General features: G+C 42.6%; 1 protein-coding gene across 1 annotated transcript in view; it reads left to right on the top strand.

Annotated features, from left to right (window-relative positions):
• Positions 1-18,842, top strand: part of LOC139911604 (zinc finger SWIM domain-containing protein 6) — a 39,543-nt gene extending 20,701 nt beyond the window's left edge. Inside the window, exons 2-14 of the mRNA XM_078288563.1 lie at positions 628-984; positions 4,360-4,508; positions 4,737-4,887; positions 8,242-8,421; positions 9,024-9,200; positions 9,314-9,460; positions 10,034-10,180; positions 10,934-11,194; positions 12,344-12,479; positions 13,465-13,622; positions 14,035-14,198; positions 14,350-14,431; positions 15,735-18,842. Of these exons, the coding sequence (XP_078144689.1) occupies positions 628-984; positions 4,360-4,508; positions 4,737-4,887; positions 8,242-8,421; positions 9,024-9,200; positions 9,314-9,460; positions 10,034-10,180; positions 10,934-11,194; positions 12,344-12,479; positions 13,465-13,622; positions 14,035-14,198; positions 14,350-14,431; positions 15,735-16,597 (2,972 nt within the window). The 3' untranslated portion in view covers positions 16,598-18,842. The remainder of the gene's footprint in view (positions 1-627; positions 985-4,359; positions 4,509-4,736; positions 4,888-8,241; positions 8,422-9,023; positions 9,201-9,313; positions 9,461-10,033; positions 10,181-10,933; positions 11,195-12,343; positions 12,480-13,464; positions 13,623-14,034; positions 14,199-14,349; positions 14,432-15,734) is intronic.
• The last annotated feature ends 2,327 nt before the right edge of the window (positions 18,843-21,169 follow it).

The following is a 21,169-nucleotide window of genomic DNA, read 5'->3' on the forward strand; positions in this document are numbered from 1 at the left end:
AGTGCGCTTGTATGTGTGTGTTTGCATACAGCCAATTAAGTATGTACATCGGTGACTATGTGTGTGGCCATTTGTCTCTCTGAAGGTGATGATTTGCTAATTCTATAGATAGTCATAGAAAAATGGGGTTAAGTGGAAAATTACAGGAAAAAGCGTGGCCCTCATTTGCAATTCCCATCTCCAATAATGTGTTTATTTTATATTTTGTCTGCCTTTTTAGTTAGTCAGCAGGCTGTAAAATGGTAGAAAGGAATAACACTGCAATGCTAACAGGTATAAAGAGAGACAGATAGCACAGATAGTGAATTAGCTGTAACCCAGTCATTATTCAGATAGCCTGTGTGTATCTATTGCATTAGGCAGTTGTCTGAATCGACCCCTGTGAAGAACAGAAACCAGAGACGGAAAAAGATAAACCGAGGGAGAGATGTAAAGAGAGAAAGGTAGAAAGGCAGAGTATGTGCCAGTGGCGGCCTTCTTCTTCTTCTTCCAGCCCATTGATATTTTTGTCATCTAAAATGATCTGTTTTACCTCTTTAGCTAGCTGCTTATTGATTGTGAATGTCACAACACTGAGTCATCGTGTCAGATGATGGAGAGGTTTGTCTTTTCTCTGTTCCTCCGCAGGGTTTCACCTCAGCGGCACAGTAAGGGAGCCGGCCACGGCTTCGGAGCCCGAGCTGGTCTGCAGCGTGAGCGTCAGCTTCGACCGCTGCAAGATCACGGCGGTGACGTGCGGCTGCGGCAACAAGGACATCTTCTACTGCGCCCACGTTGTGGCGCTGTCGCTGTACCGGGTACGGAAGCCCGAGCAGGTCAAACTGCGCCTGCCCATCTCAGAGACTCTTTTCCAGATGAACAGAGACCAGCTGCAGAAGTTTGTTCAGTACCTGATCACGGTGCACCACACCGAGGTGCTGCCGACCGCACAGAAGCTAGCAGACGAAATACTGTCGCAGAACTCCGAGATCAACCAGGTCCACGGTGAGTGGGAGGAAGAGGGTGGAAAAGACCAGGAAGGAGACTGGAGTTTGTTTTTGCTGTATCACAATGTCTGTGGCTCAGAACTCACATGAATTTGCATGGAAGTACATGGACACACTAAAGTACACAGAAACATAGGGAAAAGCAAAATGCCGGTACCTGTGTTAGATTCCCTCTGTCTCGCACCAGTGAAACTCCGGCTGGGAGCTGCCATCCTGGGAGAGAACTCAGGAAAAACAAGCTATTTCGGAGAACAGGAGAAAAGCACTTTGATCAGGCTGCAACGCATTACACACACACATATATATACACACACACACTTAAATCAGGCCAAATCTGAGTTGAGCACACTGCAGGAATGCATGTGTGTGTGTATGCTTGTGTGTATGTTTGGGCCATTGCTTTGTTGGGGTTCTACAAAAACCCATTAAGTTCCACAAAGAACATTAAAGTGTACCACAGAGTACCATTAAGTACCACAGTGTGGAGCACAAAGTATCCTGAAAGGCTGCAGGGAATACCATAACCCAAAGTATACCACAAAGTACCTATTAAATGTTCAAATACCCAATATTATAGTAAAAGACATGCAGTATATATGTAAGCCCCCTTGTTTTTTAATCTTACATGCACAGATTATTGATTGCATGTCTTCTTTACATATTTTTATCATGGTATTTTCACTCTGTTCCCGATGATTTAGAGCAAATCAGCACTAAATCATATTTTTGAGCTGTAACATGGGCTTCTAGGGGCAGAAAATCGTTGTTGCGCTGCTCTGTGGGCTGAAACTTTACACTGTGTTGCGCTTCTGGCCACACCTCCATCAGTGATGTCCAGGCAGGTATTTACCCTTTGGCGGAGTCAAATGCTTTGCCATCAGAAAATTGAAGCCAGTGTTAGTTCCAAATTGCGGTCAGATCCACAGAAAAATAGTGAATTTCCCATGAATGTGATTGCAAAAAGGAGACAGAAAAAAGGCGATTTGACAGACAGGCAGCTCCCACTGACTGACAAACACATGGTCCCTCCATATATAACTCTATAAGCCTGACCCTACTCCTCTATATACTCCCATGAATGACGTTTTTATACCAGATAGCTGATTGCGTAACTTGACATGCAAGTCACATTACCAGACATCTGAATGTGACAGTCCTGTTAACGCCATGGGATGCTGCCAGCCTGTAATAGCTGTGCCTCCTTCCATAGAGGAGAATCTTTGGTCAGCTCCTGCATGTTCAGGTTCTGAAATATACTAGTATCCACTGGCAGGAGAGGAAATAAGACAGAATACAAGAAAACACATGTAACCCATGTGAAATACAACAGAAGATCTGCACACAAAAATGCTCCCTTATGAAGAATTTAATAAAGAAGTGATGTTTCGAGCAAAGAGCTCTTCCTCAGACTTACATGCATATAATCCACGTCTGAGCCAAGTCAAATAAGTCCAGAGACCTAGACCAGACTGATGACGTTTTGGACTTGAGACTGGTCAGTGACAACACTGAAGTGAACCCCCACACCCCAGCTAAAGAGCAGTAAACTCCATTCAGGCAAGGTGCAGATTGTTAAGAAAATTCAACAGTTACGTTTACTTTTACGTTTTCACATCATCTTTTAAATTTGGAAGACACATGGGTATATTGTTGAGAGAGAAAAATGAAAACTGGTGCTCCATATACAGAATTCTGCACTTTTGCAAGGTGTCGCTCCATGGATTTTCTGTCGCCATGTCAGAAAAACAGCCCTGATTACAGATATGAAGTTTGTCTGAAAGCAGTGTGTTGAATAAAAATAGCCTAAACTTTATGGATTCGGCCCCCGTCAGCTGACCTTCAGTAACGACTCAGCCAAAACAGTCTGTCTCCCTGAACATTTAGCAAGAATACACCAGCCAAACCTTTAATGGTACGATGGAACTTCAGAGTATATTATTGTACACGCTGGGGTGCCTTTGAGGTGCACTTCGGGGTACTGTGTGTGTTGTGTAAGGGTACTTAAGGGTTCACTTTGCAGTATGTTGGAACTCGGAAAGCTTTCGGGGTAGTTTGTGGTCCTTTGAGTAACTTTTAGGTACTTTTGTGGTTCACTTTGTCCTGCACTGTGGTAAACGTTATTGGATACTTTGTGGTACTTTGATGTACTTTGGTTAGGGTTACTCTTAGTTACTCTGGGGTACCTAGTGGTATGCCTTGGGGTACTTTGTGACATCTTGAGGTAGCTTGTGGTACTATGTGGTTCTTTAGGGTACTTTGAGGTACACTTCATTGTAAATATGTTTCGGGGTACTTTGGGGTTATTGCCAGTTGTTCTTGGTACACTAATGTCATTTTGTGTACATTGTGATACACATTGTAGTAGATTGTAGTTGCTTTTGTGGTACTTTGGGTACTTTGGTATAACCAATACAATTCATTGTCCTTTGGGTTCTCTGTTGTGTTATGCTTTTGGGGACTTTGAGGTAACTTTTGGGATATCTTGTAGTTGACTATGCAGTACATTGTAATATTTTGGGGTACACTTTGTGGTAGACTTTGGTGGATTTTGGTCCAACTTTGTGGTACTTTTGGGTACTTCACGTTTTTCATAGTGGTACAGTATACTGTATATGGTTCCTCATTTACATGTAGGCCTACACTCATAATCCAATTAAACTGATTAAAGCAATGCTCTAAAAACTGTCATGTAAATGCCTTATTCTGATTATATTTATCAGAGTACGGTCATAATTGACTTTTGACTTAATTGGTTGTAAGAATGATCCAGTTAACACACCTACATTTCTGCTCAATCTTTCAATGTATTTAGCCATGTAAACACTTTAGTGTGGTTTCATGCAGTATTTTAAATGTTTGCATGTGTCAGAATGGTCACAGAGGAAGTCGACACAGTAAGGATGCGTGCTGCAGGCAAAATTATATTATGAGGTACATAGTGGTACTTTGGAGTAGTTTGCGGTACATTTTGGTAGTTGGGGTACAATGTGGTACTATTTTCTGGTACATTTTGTGGTCATTTGTGGCTTTTAGTGGGGTCCATTTCACTTGAGTCTTATGGATCCACTCCTCCCCTGTGATATGTGTTGAGTGTTTAAAATGTGTAATGTATTCCTTGACATGTAGGCCAGTTATTTTTGCAGATTTTGCACATTTTCTGTTATTGATCAATTTTTAAGCTTAACCAGCACTGCATTAATGCATTAATGCAAACACAGCAAGCAATGAACTTTGTTCTTGTGCATACATATTCATGTGTGATGCTCTTCCTTAAAAAGCCCCTGTGATTTTCATTTGATTGTTTGTCAGTTTATTATTATTACATTTCTGCATATCAGCTGACTTACTGACTGCTCTCTGTCTGTTGTTGCAGGAGCTCCAGATCCGACGGCAGGGGCCAGTGTGGACGATGAGAACTGCTGGCATCTGGATGAGGAGCAGGTTCAGGAACAGGTCAAGCTCTTTCTCTCCCAGGGCGGGTACCATGGCTCGGGGAAGCAGCTCAACTTACTCTTCAGCAAGGTAGTGGCACACAATACAATTAACCACGCCTAAACGCCCGCTCCTCAGCAGGAGAGAATCTTCTGGAAATCATTACGCAAGATGCAATGCTATTTTATATAGCCTTTCACTACATGTAAAGGGGGTAATCATCACATTAGAAACATGGTATTGAATTGTGACAGTTGTACCGTTGTCTACTAGCCGTGGCCACCCAGCTCCTTCACCCAGTGTCTTCTCTGTCTCCAGGTGAGGGAGATGCTGAAGATGAGGGACTCCAACGGAGCCCGCATGTTAACACTGATCACAGAGCAGTTCATGGGCGACCCCCGACTGGCACTGTGGAGGCAACAGGGAACCACCATGACTGACAAGTACAGGCAACTTTGGGACGAACTAGGTAACAGCAAACACACACACACACACACACACACACACACAAAATTGATTTTAAAATAACTGAATCGGTATCCATTTATTTAAAATACAATCCACTAATTTGAAGTTCAATTTCTTCACAAAACATTTCATTTTGAGTAAAAATCAATTTCAAAGTATTGTAAAAACGGTTACCTGGTAACTTTATTCAACACTCACCGCTATTTCAATTCATTTCAGTGCAGGTTAAAAATAGCTTAAGAAGAATGCAGGCCCTTGGGAAAAGTAGATCATTAATGTAATCAGCCTGCCAGAGGAATGCCTGGTAGGGAGGCATGAGTAGTAGAAGCTAGTTAAGTATGCATGAGTAGCCAGGGTGTTCTCCTGTAGTTTCACTCCATACAGCCTATAGGACACTGCTCTCCGTCTGGCTTGAAAAACAAATCTAAACACGATCTTATCTAGTGTGTGTCTGTGTAACAGAGAGGAGGGGAATACATCTACCAAAGGCCAATACTGGTTTAATGAATCTGTCTTGGAGCCTCACGAAGACGGGAGGGATGTTTGAAACATAGTCTTCATTTTAGGGGTGAAATACAGGATTAATCCAGAGACTGGTTTTGTCTCCTAGAACAAAGAAGCTGCTGTAGGAACGGACCCGCTGCTAACTGTCTGATATTTGTTTTGCATACACCTCTCCTTGATCCTCTTCCTTTCAGTAATAATAATAATAATATGTATAATACTAATAATAATAAACAAATGATAACAATAAACTTTACTTGGATATCACTTTTCAAACAGAGTTACAGTTTTTACAGACAACAACAGCAATAATAAATAGTCAGTTATAAGTAATAAATAAGTATGTCATAAATTACATGCAGTATTAAAAATGAGTACAACAGGAATATACACCAGGATTAAAGCCTGTCTATAAAGACGTGTTATAGGAGGTGATTTAAATGATGAATCTTATGTTACTGATGCTCCTCAGGCTGGAAGCCTGGGCCCCGGACAGCGGAGGCCTGTTCATTAGGGATTCATAATGGGACCTGAAATCCCAGGTTTTCCCCACCCACATTACCTCCATCGACCTCTTGGGAGTTAAGTCAGGTCCCAGGAAACATAAGTATTACATAAATCTATGTAGTGTAATACTAAATCATCAGTGCATTCTGTAAAAGCAAAAGGACCAACAAAACAAAATGAATGTGTCAAAATGTTCTTACTCTGGTTTCTGGTGTCAGTGGTTCCCAGATGTGGTTGTGCCAGTTCAGGGCTATGTTCAGTTTTGTGGGACAGGTTTTTCTCTGTCTTGCACATAGAGACTCACACAACCAGTAGGCAAGTTGCGTGAGATATCTATATGAGGTCCATAGTCTGACAGTTGATAAATATGTAAACTTAGACCTAGTCGAGCCTGAAAAGCAATCAGTAAGACCAATTCATTCACAGGCAAACGGTGTAAAGAGACACAAATAGGTGTACAAGTCTCCCATTAAAAGGTAAAACGGATTTAATTGTTGCAATATTTATTATTTGGTAAACCAGCTTTTTAGTACGTTGCCCAGTTTAAACATGAATTAGAGCTAATTGCTCAGTGCACCATGTATCCAGTAGTAAGTTGAACATACTAAAAAATGGAAGGAAAAGGATTTTTCTTTGTTTGCATGGAAGTAGGAAGTGATCAGAATGACCTAAAAATGTTAGTAAAATTGTTAATTACGACACTGGACACATACACACACTCAGAAAAATCAGGCTCCCCGTTTTTATGTAGTTTGTGTGTGTTAAAAATATGATTTGTCAGGACAGAATTTCTGGCCAGGTTGCAGCTGCAAACAAGAAATCTGTTGAATAGTAAATCTTTTTGGAGAAAGTCAAAAAAAAAAAAAAAAGAAATCTGATTTGTTTGTGACAATGGTTCCTAGGGCAAATGATGTTGGTGGTTGACTGTGTTTAAATATTAAATATATTAAATATGTTCCACTAATGTGAAATGACACTTTGAAATTAGCCAGTAGGTTCCAATTTTCTACTTTCCCACCTTATTCCTCCCCCTGCTTTTGTTTTATCCCCCTATTCACTTCCCCTGTTAATCCACATCCAAAGTATTGCTCTCCCTGTCTCTTCACTCCCATCTGACATCACTCTCTCTCTCTTTCCTCTTCTCCTGGTTGTTGTCCTTGATGCAGCCCTAACAAAGACACGGAGGATAAAGCCTCTCTTCTCCCGTCCCCTCCCCCCATCTCCGTTCTCCCTCCCACATTCACTTCCTCCTTCTCTCACCTCTCCTCCCTTCTTCCTCTTCTCTCGCTGTGTTTTGTCATTCGTCTTCCCTTTTTTGTGCTTTTCCGTATTCACTGGTCATTCTCCATTTATTTCTCCCTCCCTCCTCCCTCCCCTTTTCTCGTTTCATTTTTACGTCCCTCTCTCTCTTTGTATTCCTCTCCCAATCTGTATCCCCTCTCATGTTTTAGCCAGTGCTGCAGGTAATTTCAGTAGGTGCGTGTGTGTTTGTGTGTGTGTGTGGGTGCAAGCGTTGTCCAGCCTTATTCTCAAGCCAAAAGTGGAATATTATGTTTATGTCTGTCTGTGTGTGCAAGAACAGTATTCAGCACTATGCCACTGCCTCTCATTCTTATATAATGAAACCATTCTCTATTGTCATATCTATTTTAATTTCCCTTTTATTTGGGTTTAGACTGATATGTATAACAGTCGATTACCTCTCCTTCTGTTCCAATTCTGTTGGCATAACTGTGACCAGTGTTGCACTATTCATTACTAGTGTTACTTAACTTATCACTCTCGGGGAGCAGTAATTCATTACACTACTTGTATTTCTTTTTTTCGTTGCGCCCCCATAATTGGCGATTGCTTCCTCTCTCGTCTTCAAAAATCATGATAACTCGGTTCCCTCTCCTGTGAATGATCAGGGAAATCAAACAGCATTGATGTGGAATGTTCTTGTTGTCCGTCAGTGGGAATACTTCCACCCAGAGAAAGGAAACTTTAGTGTCATTTTGTCATCCAGGCTAGCTCAGGGCCTGCGTCAGCTGAAAGAGAATCAGAAAGAAAATCGGGGGAAGAGGATAATCACGATTTCTTATAATTCAACGTCTACCTCATATTTTAAGGGGGTGATAACAACAGAAACCAATGTTTTGTGGTTGGTGACTGTAATATTACTACTGAAATTGAAATAGTAATTTGTTACAGTACACATTACTGGAAAAAGTACCAATATTACTGTAATGCATCACTGCCATACTCTTACTGTGATCCTGCATAGCACTGTCAGATAAGAGAAAAAGAGAAACCTATGTGACTGTTTTTATCTGTGTGTGTGTGTGTGTGTGTGTGTGTGCAGGGGCCCTGTGGATGTGCATTGTGTTGAACCCTCACTGTAAGCCAGAGCAGAAGGGCTTTTGGCTCCGGCAGCTTCGCAGGTGGAACAGCGTGGACGTCTGCCCCTTGGAGGACGGTAACCATGGCAACGAGCTGACCAACCTGACCAACGCTCTGCCCCAGGGCCCCCCTGGCAGCCCAGGTGAGAGAACACCCAGTCAAACGCAGACACGTCCCCTCTTTTATACCTCCGAACTCCTTCAATTTCCCCTTCTCACATCGCCACACACCATCCTCCCATTTTCTTCATCTGCTTCCTTACGCGGTTTCCATTTATTCCCGCTCTCTCCTGCCGCCTCTCCTCTTCCTCGGCTCGACTTCTTTGTGTTAAGTCTTCTCTCTCTCCGCCCTCCCTCTCTCTTTTAATCAAGTCTCGTTCCCCGCAATCTCTGTGCCTGCGAGCTGCTCTTATTAGCTTTTGTGTGGCTAATAGAATGAGCCCAATAACACAGTAGAGGTCCTCCAGCTATTACTGGCCTCTGCTCCTGTCTGTGCCTGCGCTAAATTAGAAAAAATAGACGCCTTAACATTTCTATTAGGCAGTAAGAAGAATGTTTTGAGTGAGATGGTAGCCTGCTCAGGTAGAAAACACAATGTGTTTTTGTCAGTAATGGCACTGAATTGTTGTATTGATGTTTTTTGCGTCTACTAGAAGGAGGTGGACTTTTACACACACACACACACACACACACACACACATGCATAATGCTGCAACTATCTGACTTGGGTGTGACTCTCTCCCAGACTCGCTGACTCGGCCTCACCGGACAGTGTTCACGCGGGCGATCGAGGCCTGCGACCTGCACTGGCAGGACTCCCACCTGCAGCACATCATCACCGAAGACCTCTACATCAACTACTGTTACCACGACAACCACGACAGCTCGCTCTTCGACGCCCGAGGGTGGCCCCTGTGGCATGGTGAGAGAGGGACGGGCAGGCGGAGAGGGACACGGGGTTAGAGGAGAGACTCATGAAATTGATAAGAGAAATAGAGGGAGGAATTGAAATGTCCCGTGTTTCCCCCCCCACAGAGCATGTCCCGACTGCATGTGCCCGGGTCGATGCTCTGAGGTCACATGGTTACCCCAAGGAGGCGCTCCGACTGGCCATCGCTATAGTCAACACGCTGCGGAGGCAACAGCAGAAACAGCTGGAGTTCTTCCGCACTCACAAGAAAGGTCAGCCTTGCCTCTGCTCATTCTTACATTTTAGGAGTCTGATGCTGTAATCCAGAACATTATGTTTTATTATTTGCTATTCAGTCTGTAGCTCTGAACCATAGAGAAAGTAGTGCTAGTTTATGTTGTTATTCATCCTTTTTTAAAATCATCTCACCTCTATTTTTTGAGTTCTGTAATTATTCTATCTATGGGCCCACAAAAACATTTTAAGATGATCGATTTAAGATGTTTTTTTTTAAAGATTTTTTTTTTTGCACTATGGAGCTACAGAGCTTTTGTGCCCATTTCGAATGTTATATCAGGACTAACTTTAAACCCAAGCCCAAACCACAGAATGCCATTTTAAAATGTATAACATGTTCATTGGCCTTTTCTGTGTTATTATTATTACTTTTAAGGGCATTCAACCTTCCAAATCTGCAAATCAAACATAAGCAGGCATACAAGTTCTCAATTTACTATGCTACTAACTTCCTTATCCCCTTACAATGCTCTATTCAGCATAGCACCATAGTAACACACCAAGGTGTATAAATAGTATGTTAACAGTGTGTGTGTGTGCTACTCTAGAGCTGCTCCATAAAGGCATCACCTCAGTCACCAACCTGGAGGGCTGGGTGGGCCACCCTCTGGACCCCATCGGCACGCTGTTCAGCACCCTCATGGAGACGGGGCGGGGCAGCGAGGAGGGGGGCGCGGCCTTCTTCGACTTCTCAGGTACACGCGCACACTAACGCACACACACATTTCCCTGAGTGCGCTTCTGACTGGAACAGCTACACTGCAGTGATTGCATCTTTCTGGTAGAGCCACAGGCCCTCAGGTTCCAATCAGCAGTGATGACACGGACGTGCTGATTGGCCTCCAGTCATCCTCCAATAACAGCTCATGAATAAGAAATGCAGCAGGAAAAACACTCCAATTAAAATGCATTAAATATGCAGGGAGCTCAGTAAGACAAATTTCACATCGCTAGGAGAAAGGACAGCCACTTCACACCCTCAACTGCATTTAGTCACCAGTCTAAAGTAGGTGACTATGATCTGTTCATGCTGGGTTGAAGGTACTGACTTGCTGGCTACCGCTTAAGAGAAGAACTAGAATCGTGAAAGTTTTCAATTAAGACTAATAGCATTGTGGTGTTTTTCCCTTATATCTGTGTGTGTGTGTGTGTGTGTGTGAGTGTGTATGTGTTGCTTCATTGGGGACTGTTAATCCTCCTGGGATGAACTGTGAGGCCTGCCAAGGCATCATTAAGCCATTAAAATACATCATTATCATCCTCAGGAGAATACACACCCTGGAAAAGAACACCAGAAAGAACAAATAGATCAATAGATTTATCAATACTCAGGTCAATCCACAGCCCAAAGGGACAATTTTCTTCCCGTTTCTCTCTCGCTGTCTCTTGCTCTTGTCTCCTCTTCTGCTACCTTTTCTCATCCTCATCCTTTTCCTCCGCTCCCCCAGGCTCCCTGGGTCCAGTGAAGAGGACGGAGCATCCCCTCTTCCCAGCGCAGCGCTTCCTGGAGGAGGGTGAAACGTTTGCGTCGCTCGCTGTAGAGACGGCTCTGATTGGCTTAGGGCAGCAGAGAGTGATGCCCGACGGCCTGTACGCCCAGGAGAAAGTGTGTCGCAACGAAGAGCAACTATTGGCCAAGCTTCAGGAAGTGGAGTTAGACGACATGTTGGTGAAGATCTTCCGCAAGCAAGCCGCTTTCCTGCTAGAGGGTGAGTGAAATGTGTGAAATGCGTATGTACACACGTGTTTGTATTGCTGTACTCGTGAGGACCTTCACTGACTACATTCATTCCCTAACCCATGACCCTAACCTTAACCCTCTCCACTACATGCCTAGCCTAAACCTAAATCTAATCCTAATTCTAATTTTAACCTTAAACCTAATTCTAAATGCTAATCCTAAACTAGCCCCTTGAAGACATGAGGAATGGCAAAATCTCCTCACTTTGGAGGATTTTCTTCACCCTTCTATCCTTGTGAGGACATTTGGTCCTCATAAGTATAAAAAATTCAAAACATGCACACAGAGGCATGCTTATTATTTACATACATGCAGTGAATGTAGAGTCACTGGCAAGCTCTGATGCACACATATGGAGGCAGTGATGATCAGCTGAAGACACTGTAAGGCTGTTGCTTCAGCCCATATGGATGGTTGAATGTTTCCATGTGATGGTCAGTCCGCAACCCATTACACTATCCACAGACACAGGAAGAAGCCCAGTTCCCAGGCTGTGTGTGTGTGTGTGTGTGTGAGATGTGTCTCATGGTTCAGGGCTGCTGGCTGAACTCTCACATATGGCTTCTGCTAACACTTTAGAGGCCACAGTTGTCCAATAAGTAGCCCAGTTGAATAAAGTAGACCAATATAAGTACATAAGGCATAAGGTATGCGATTACTAAGTGCACCGATGATTTCTTTCGTTTTCAAAATATCTCAAAGGGTTGCAAGGATCAAATAATTTGATTTGATTGATTTAATCAATCAATCATGATTTAAATGCATAACTGATGCATAACTGAGTACTGCTGGTCATGTAGACAGCTATGTGTGTTTAATCATCAATATCAAACCTAGATCAAACTTGATGAAGTATCAGACAGAGAAATTAGCTGATACACAAAGTCATTGTCCAGACAATTATACACATCTATCATGCTGCACTGCATTCAATTCTGAAATCTTCTTCTTAATCTCTCTCCAAGTTCTCTCATATATCTGATAATGTTTAACAATGTCTGTTTTTAATTGGCCTACCAGCAGTGGTCTCTAACAGTGTCTGTTTGTTATAGTTTCTAGGCCTAGCTGGTCCGCGCAGTGGTCTCTAACAGTGTGTGTCTGTGTGTGTGTCCTCTAGCTGGTCCTTACAGTGGTCTGGGGGAGTTGCTCTACAGAGAAAGCGTCCCCATGCACACCTTTGCCAAGTATCTCTTCACCTCCCTGCTACCTCATGACGCCGAACTGGCGTACAAAATTGCACTGAGGGCCATGAGGTAAGTAGCCCCCCAACCTCGCTTAGATAAACCAAATCTGTCCCCCCCCCCCCCCCCAGTCTTCTCTGTCACTGAGGAATTTGGTGGTGAGAGGAGGAAATAGAGAGCGGGTGGGGAGAAAGAGAGGGAGACAGTCATTTACCCCTCACTGAGTTACTGCCGTGGATCAGAGAAAGCATTTAACTTTAACTAGCTTCTCTGCCTCCTTTGAGTCTCATATTTGGTTTGTGTGACTTTGTTTGCATGTGTGTGTGAGTGTGTGTGTGTGTGTGCAAGAGAGAGAGAGAGAGAGAGAGAGAAATAGAGAGAGAGGCAGATTTAGGAGCTATCTGGGGCACTGTTTAATCACAAAGCCTCCTTTTGCTGGAATCCTCGCTAAATAATTCAACGCTGCTGAACAGGAGTTTTATAAAAATGTGTGAATAATAAATATATGGTGTTGGTTTTCTCCCTGACCGCCGAGGGTGTTATGAAACTTTATTTCCTCTCGCCCGAATTAAACCCCTTTGATTTTTATGATATGTAAATCTTTTAAAAGTTCTTTGCAATTTTCAGACTCGAATTACAAATCAGGGAAATTAAACTGGTGAAAGATGTTTAAAATCACAGCAGCTGTAGCAGGATCTCTTGAGTGTGGTTGTGGGGAAAGAAGGAATTGAGTCGTTCTTTCTGAGACCGTCGTTATTCTCAGCACAAATGGCCTAAGGCGAAGATCCACCTGTGTTTAGATGTGGAGGCACGCAAAGGAAAACTATTGATTTGGTTCTATAAAAAGAACACTGCACTCTGATAACTTCTTCACTCCTCGGCCTCAGAGCCGGTATGTGTATCTTTCAGTGTGTGAGTGCAGAGATCTGTACCTGTGTGTGTGTGTGTGTGTGTGTGTGTGTGTGTGTGTGTGTGTGTGTGTGTGTGTGTGTGTGTGTGTGTGTGTGTGTGTGTCCATGCTTGAAATAATAAAGGTTTCCTTCTGTTCTGTGTTCAGGTTACCGGTCCTAGAGTCCACTGGCCCCTCCGGTGACTTGTCCAGGCCTCACCATATAGTATCAGTGGTGCCCAACCGCTACCCTCGCTGGTTCACTCTCAGCCACATAGAGTCCCAGCAATGTGAACTGGCCTCCACCATGCTCACTGCTGCTAAAGGTAGGCACACACACACACACACACACACACTTACTCTTCTTTGCAGGTCTGTAATCTTTCCATAAACTGCTTTCTCTCAGTCCATCTATAAACAGTGCAAATTTTTCCATTTACATAACAGTTAACATTTACATTGCATTTGCATTTTAAGCAGATAGCTGACACTCTTTTCCAGAGTGACTTACAAGTTGGGAGTGCAAACATCAGGGCTTTAATGCCAATATTCCTGTGGCCATAGAGCAACCCTGTACTGTAAGAACGATGGCTAGGAAAATAAATAGAATAGAAGCTAAGGAGAGAGGAAGATGGGATTATTTAGAGTGCAAATAGAGAAGGGAAATCATTTAGTAAAAAGATGAGTTTTCAGTCTGACTCTGCTGCTCTCTCATTGGTTCATTTGTTGTGTTACCAGGTGATGCCCGTAAGCTAGAAACAGTGTTAGAGTCCATCCAGAAGAACATCCACTCCTCATCCCATATCTTCAAACTGGCCCAGGATGCCTTCAAAATCGCCACGCTCATGGACAGCCTGCCGGACATCACACTGCTCAAAGTCTCCCTGGAGCTGGGCCTTCAGGTAACACACACACACACACACACACACACACACACACACACACACACACACACACACACACACACACACACACAAACACACACACACAATCTAGCCTACGCAGTCCATGTCAAGCACACCGTTCTATCAGCTGATCTTTCGTCTCCCGTAGGTGATGAGAATGACCCTGTCTACCTTGAACTGGCGGAGAAGAGAGATGGTGCGATGGCTGGTCACTTGTGCTACTGAAGTTGGTGAGTTAACCTTCTATTAGACCACTTTGTCATTGGTTATCAGTCATTAAAGACTAATCATATCAAATCAAATTAATTTACAAAGCACTTTTTACAGGTCGAACAATTCACTTGAAAGCAATCCAAAAACTCAATTACGTATCACAGTTACAAGATATAAGGTGTGTGTGTGTGTGTGTGTGTGTGTGTGTGTGTGTTTGCATTTGGAGATGTGAGAGATTCCCTGAGAAACACCAGGGCAAACCTCACAAGACCTAAAAAGTGGATTTCAGAGGGCCCTCAAAGGGAGGGGAGGAAGAGGAAAGGAATGAGTGGAAAGGTAGTAATTATGGAAGATTGCAGGCTGTGCTGATTAAGTGGGTCTTACGTTTGGACTTGAATACTGAGACACAATGGCTGATTCCCTGAAGTGGACAGGAAGCCGGTTCCAGAGGGAGGGAGCTCTCTAGGGGGAAACTCTTCTCCCAGATGATTCCTTTTGAACGTAGGGGAATGACAAGGAGTCCTCGATTCTGTGAGCAGAGTTTGAGTGGGTTCACAGAGAACAAGTAAATCTGTGACGCAGTGTGGGGCCGGACCACCAGAATATGCAATCATTTTGTTCCAATACTGTGATCCAGTGAAAGGTCGAAGGCCATTGCGGTGACATGTTTCTGCTTTGTTTGAGTATTTTGTTAGCCGAGTTCTGGCAAAGTTGAATGTTTTTGAGAATTTGGGAGTTGGGACAGCCGTAGTCCACTGCTGTAATATATTGGAGTTGGAACAAAAGATGAAAGTGGAACAGAAGAGGGAGCGTCTTATCTTGGAGACATTTCTAAAATGAAAATCTGCTCTTTTGGATATTGCTTTGGATGTCAGTTGGAGGTCAAGACCAAAGATAAAGCTGAGGTTTTTAACAGAATGACTTGGTGTGACTGGACATCCATTTAGATTGAGTGAGATGTGATGGGTGAGTTTAATGGTCTGTAGGGTCTAAAATGAGCATTTCAGTTGTGTCAGCATTAAAGAATAGTTATTTGTCATCCATTTTCTAATATCTAGAATGCAGGATTTTTAACTGTGTTGTTTCACCAGGTTTTACACAATGTAAAGTTGTGTGTCATCTAACTATGAGTGAAAGAGGACACCATATTTATCGATAATAAAACCAAATGGAAGCATGTAAAGTGAAAAAAGAAGAGGACCTACGATTGAACCTTGGGGGACACCAAAATGAACTTTAGGCAGCAGGATTTCCATCAACTAGGACAAATTGGAACCTGAGACTAACACTTAATTGTCGTTTCCTTTCCTCCCCGGCTAGGTGTGTACGCGCTGGACAGCATCATGCAGAGCTGGTTCACCCTCTTCACCCCTACCGAAGCCACCAGCATCGTGGCCACCACCGTCATGTCCAACAGCACCATTGTCCGCCTGCACCTGGACTGCCATCAGCAGGAGAACCTGGCCAACTCCGCCCGCACTCTCGCCCTACAGTGTGCCATGAAGGACCCCCAAAACTGTGCCCTCTCCGCCCTGACGCTCTGCGAGAAGGACCACATCGCCTTCGAGACGGCCTATCAGATTGTACTGGACGCAGCGGCGACAGGGATGAGTTACACGCAGCTGTTCACTATAGCGCGCTACATGGAGCACCGTGGTTATCCTATGCGGGCGTATAAATTAGCGACGTTAGCCATGGCCCACCTGAACCTCAGCTACAACCAAGACACGCACCCGGCCATCAACGACGTACTCTGGGCGTGCGCTCTCAGCCACTCGCTGGGGAAAAACGAGCTGGCCGCTGTCATCCCCCTGGTGGTGAAGAGCGTGAAATGCGCCACCGTGCTGTCGGACATTTTGCGGCGGTGCACGTTAACAACCCCGGGCATGGTGGCGCTGCACAGTCGCAGGAACTCCGGGAAGCTGATGTCTCTGGACAAGGCTCCCCTCAGGCAGCTATTGGACGCCACCATCGGGGCCTACATCAACACTACGCATTCTCGGCTAACGCACATCAGCCCGCGCCACTACAGCGAGTTCATCGAGTTTCTCAGCAAAGCCAGAGAAACGTTTCTCATGGCGCACGACGGACACATCCAGTTCACACAGTTCATAGACAACCTGAAACAGATATACAAGGGCAAGAAGAAACTCATGATGCTTGTCCGAGAGAGGTTTGGTTGAAAAACGATCTACAGACCAATTCGCCCTTTTACTTGAGTCTCCTTTTTTATCCTTTTTAACTTGAAGCGAAAATCCACCCTAAAATAAAATTCCCACAAATCTTATTCCTCTGATTTCAGACTGTTGGGTCTAATTTGTTGAGTTCTCCTGAAGCTAAACAATTACAATTAAGACTCTAATCTGTGATATTATAAAGTGATATTCATTGAAAATGAATTGGAGATTGACAGAGATGAAAGGAATCACTCTCCTATTCATTGTCAGTGTTATAAAGTGTCACATGAGCACATCACAGATTCTTGAATGTCTGCATTCTAGCTTTGGAAGAGTCACAAGTTTTATCTGAACTGCCCAAGATGATAGGAATAAGATGTGAAATATGTTTTAGGATACATTTTCTCTTAGAGAAATGACAAAGTTAAAATTGAAGAAAAAAAAGAAAGAAAATGAAATGACTGTAAACAGTAAAAGCCACACTTGGTATTGACGTGTATAAAAAGCTATTTAGTTTGCAAAAAAAAAAGAAAATTGTCATGTCGTGGAGGTTTGTGTGTTTCCCTTTATATGTATGAAAGTGAGAGAAAAACAAACTCTTTTGGTTTACACTGAGTATATGTTGTCCAGTGGCAAAACGTCCACCTTGCACTTCTTTTCCCTCTGCTAACGCTCACAGCCTCAAAGAGAAGAGAAACGGCTTTAAACCAAATGGAGCAACTCTATCTGAAGTGACAAGTACCTCTTATTAAGGAATCCAGCTTTACTCCTCCCCCCGGTCCTCACCCATCTACTCCACGTAGTTAAAGTGTGTGTCAACAATTAAGAAAAAAAATCAGAATTGACAATCAGAATTCAGTTTCTGAGTCAATATTTCGGATTTGTTTTTATTCTCTTAACAGTGACCGCCATCTCCAGGCTGATTGTTTTGGCTCTGCAGTGTTGTTCATACAGACTTCTCACGTTAACAGAACATCCAGTATGCTTATATTCAAGACACAGTCTCACAGAAACACAATACAAACTGTCATAGTGCTCGCGCTTGTGGAAACTTAGCGACTGTCAACATACATTCTCAGGGATTTCTCTAAAAAAACGAAGGCAAAAATGAAAAAAAACAACAAACGAAAGCATTTTATTGTACTGTATATATCATAGTATATGTCTGAATATTGAAACAAATGTATATGTTAACTAATTTATGACAGAATATTCTATGTAATGCAAAATACTTGAAGCTGCAGTACCTTTGGTTTTTTTGAAACAAACAAGAAAAAAACATATCAGAAGACTTCAGACGTTCGCCTTGCGTTGCATCAGGGGCCGGCTCACATGGCAGTACGTGTCGGCTGGTTTGTGGACTGTGCAGGTGCATCCAATGAGCTGCACCGCAGAAACCGGCCTATGGCAGGACAGGGAACGGACGTGTATTTTGTATAGTCATGCGACATATATGTATTCTCCAGTGAACACAAAGGTGTATTGGGCACCAGGGGAAAGAAAGAGACTTTTTGGAGCAGCAAGCCTTGGGGCCCATCGCTTACAAAACTGCATAGCATCCACTAGACTCTACTAATCGGCACAAAGTTACGGTGAGGCGGAGTGACATCTGGCCTGACCGCGCCTCACGTCTCCTTCCACAAAAACAAACTCCATTTTATACCCAAGAAACATGTACATGCCTCTTCTGCTGACATCTCGACTTTGTGCAGGACAGAAAGTTGCTAAATGGGTCTCGACTGTTCCACTTTTTTACGCTTTTTATGTTTTTTTTTCTCCTTTTTCGATTGTTTTACTTTTTTTGTTTCTCTCTAGAATTCCTCACACAAGAACAGCCTTCTTTCTTGCCTTGTCTTAATGCTTTAAAATAACCAAATGGGAGTTCTAACTACCAAACTTTGTTCATTAAAATGAAAAAGCCAACCGATTTTGGTTACAACCTTAGTGTCTTTAATTTTAGCTGAATGGCTCTGTATTCTGTGCTTTAAAAGCTACTTTCATCTGTTTTTCAGTGAGAAATCATTGTCTTGTGTCTCTTGTTCCCTCCCTCATTAGAGGTCTGTTATTAGCTCCTTCGTTTAGAAACGAAATATGCTCCATTTTATTTATTATATAGGTGAACGATTGTACAACCATGTCAACATGCTCATGAAGTTGAAATTAAGATTTGATACACCAATATCAATTTATTTATGTAACTAAATCACTGTTTTATAAACTTGTTAATGATTCAACATTTTGTTTTGATTAAAATTAGTTTTTTGAGAGGATGAAGTCTACTTTCTTTCTTTATCATCGAACCTCTTGCTTGGCGTACTCCTTGATGAGAACAACAGAAGCCTGTGCTTGTATTTCTTTCCCTGTAACGTACCTGGGAAATGACTCTACCCATGTTACCCAGGCAGTATGTATTGGTGTGCTTTGGTCCTGCTGCAGAGTGTCTGGGTTATGTCACTTTTGATCTTCAAGGAAAGATCTAAGGTGCCCAGATGCCTGATGGGATTTCTGAAGGCGGCGATCTTCTTACACTACATGATCCACATGTGGGAGTCATGAGGAATACTCATCAGTCCTCTGTCCAGAAAGGGTTCACATGTACAGAATTTCACAAAATCTAAATCTGATTTTATTTCTTGCTGAACAGCCCATCTTTTCCTTCATCTGAAAAACAATGGTCCCTTATAATTCTAGTATATTTCCTGAAAGGGGCCTTTATTATTTACTGCTCGCTCAAATAAAACTACTAGGCTATGTCTAGTTCTGCAATTGCCAGATACACCATCAAATTGATGCCAAAGGCTATCAAATTCATAATGATAACAAGAGACAAATAAAGAATGAGGATAATAGTATAATGAGAGCAACAACAAGTTATCAGTTAAATACAAATTAATTTTGTCAATTTGCCAATCATACTTTCTTAGGCAGGTTGGTCCAAAGTTTAGAAGCACTGATCGCACATGCTTTATCCACCTTTGTCTTAAATCTTTATTTGGATATAATTAAAACACCTTTGTCTGTTGATCTTCATTTACTCACTACTACGCGTCAATACATATGGAGGGAAAACCTATAAGCTGGGGTCAAGAGATTGCTGCTTTAAAAGTAACCAATAAAATATTAACTGATTCTAAAATCAACTGGAAACTAAGGTAAGGTATACAGAATACAGAGTTAGTTCATCTTCTCCAAGTCAGAGAAGAATATCGGAGTGACCTAATTTTAAATTCTCAACTGTTAACTGTTTGCATTTATAATTCAGACCAGAATTAAAAATAATGTTTTCAAAGGCTGTCAGTTGCCAGATTTCAAATTTTACATTTGGTGTGACACAAATAACTACCTCAGATTTCTCATCATAAATTGAAGAAAGTTTTGAGACGTCCATCAATTGCCTGCATCAAATGTCTGCAAGACATTCTTTTTGAGATTTTCAGAACTATTTGCATCAGCAGCAAAGCAATGAAATGAAGAGCAAAGAAGATGCTTATGAACGACTTAAATAGCAGTGTCTGTAATTATCACAAAATCAATTAATGATCACTTCAAATGTGATCAGCAAAAGGTCAAAGGCTATGGTCAAGTAGAACTAGAATATAAAATTCACCATTGCAATAAATTATTTGTTCATGTAATCATTCATCTGTTTGTAAACAACCTTTTTCAATACTTTAAACAGACACAGTTTAATAAAAAGGTATTCAATTGCTGAGAATGGAGGGTCCAGGCTTGGCTTTTTAAGAAAAGTCTCTTGGCATGTTTGAAATATAATGGAGCAGAGCCAGTGGCCAATGAACTGTTTATGATAGAAAGAATATTAGAGCAAATGGTCTCCCCAGCCTCTTTCAGAAGTCTGACCGGTGTAATATCTAGAGAACATAATCAACATTTCATATTCTTTTAGTTCTCTTAGTGTGGCCGAGCAAATGTTGAAAGTCACTAGACCCTGTGACTGTAATGGTCCTTTCTGTAATAGAATCGGAAGATATTTTCAAATGTACTTCATCATTTGGGCTGTATGTAATTAGATAAAATCTTGGTACAAAACAAAACAAAACAACTGAAAACTTAATTTAAGTTCTGCTGAAGACAAAATGACCACAGGCACTGCTGGCTCTGAGGCCATATTGGACCAAATCACATTTTTAGAAATTACATTTGTGATCCTGTATTGATTTCTGAGAAGGGGGAAGGGGGAAGGAGGGGGGGGGTCCAAGGGATGGTCAAAGCACAGCATAGGGTTGGGACCTGGGACCTATTTCATCCAAAATCCACCGGTATACTAGAAAAATGGTCTAGGCAGCTGGCACAACTACATGCCTTCTGTTTGGATGTGGTGCTCACAAGGAGGAGGAACTGAGCAACTCTGGATCGGGGATGCAAGGCCCTGGAATCTGTGGAGGTGGTGTGAGGGAGGGACTTGATATCTCTGGAAATTTGATGCGTGGAGTATGACAACACTGGATTTAGGTCAAGGGAGGGACCTGCCGTGTCTGGAAATAGGATGGAAGAATAGATCAATTCCCAAAGGATCAATTCTCAAAGTCGGAAGTGGGCAGGCCGTCTGCTCTCTCATCC

This window comes from Centroberyx gerrardi, chromosome 2 (assembly GCF_048128805.1).
Source record: "Centroberyx gerrardi isolate f3 chromosome 2, fCenGer3.hap1.cur.20231027, whole genome shotgun sequence".
NCBI lineage: Eukaryota > Metazoa > Chordata > Actinopteri > Beryciformes > Berycidae > Centroberyx > Centroberyx gerrardi.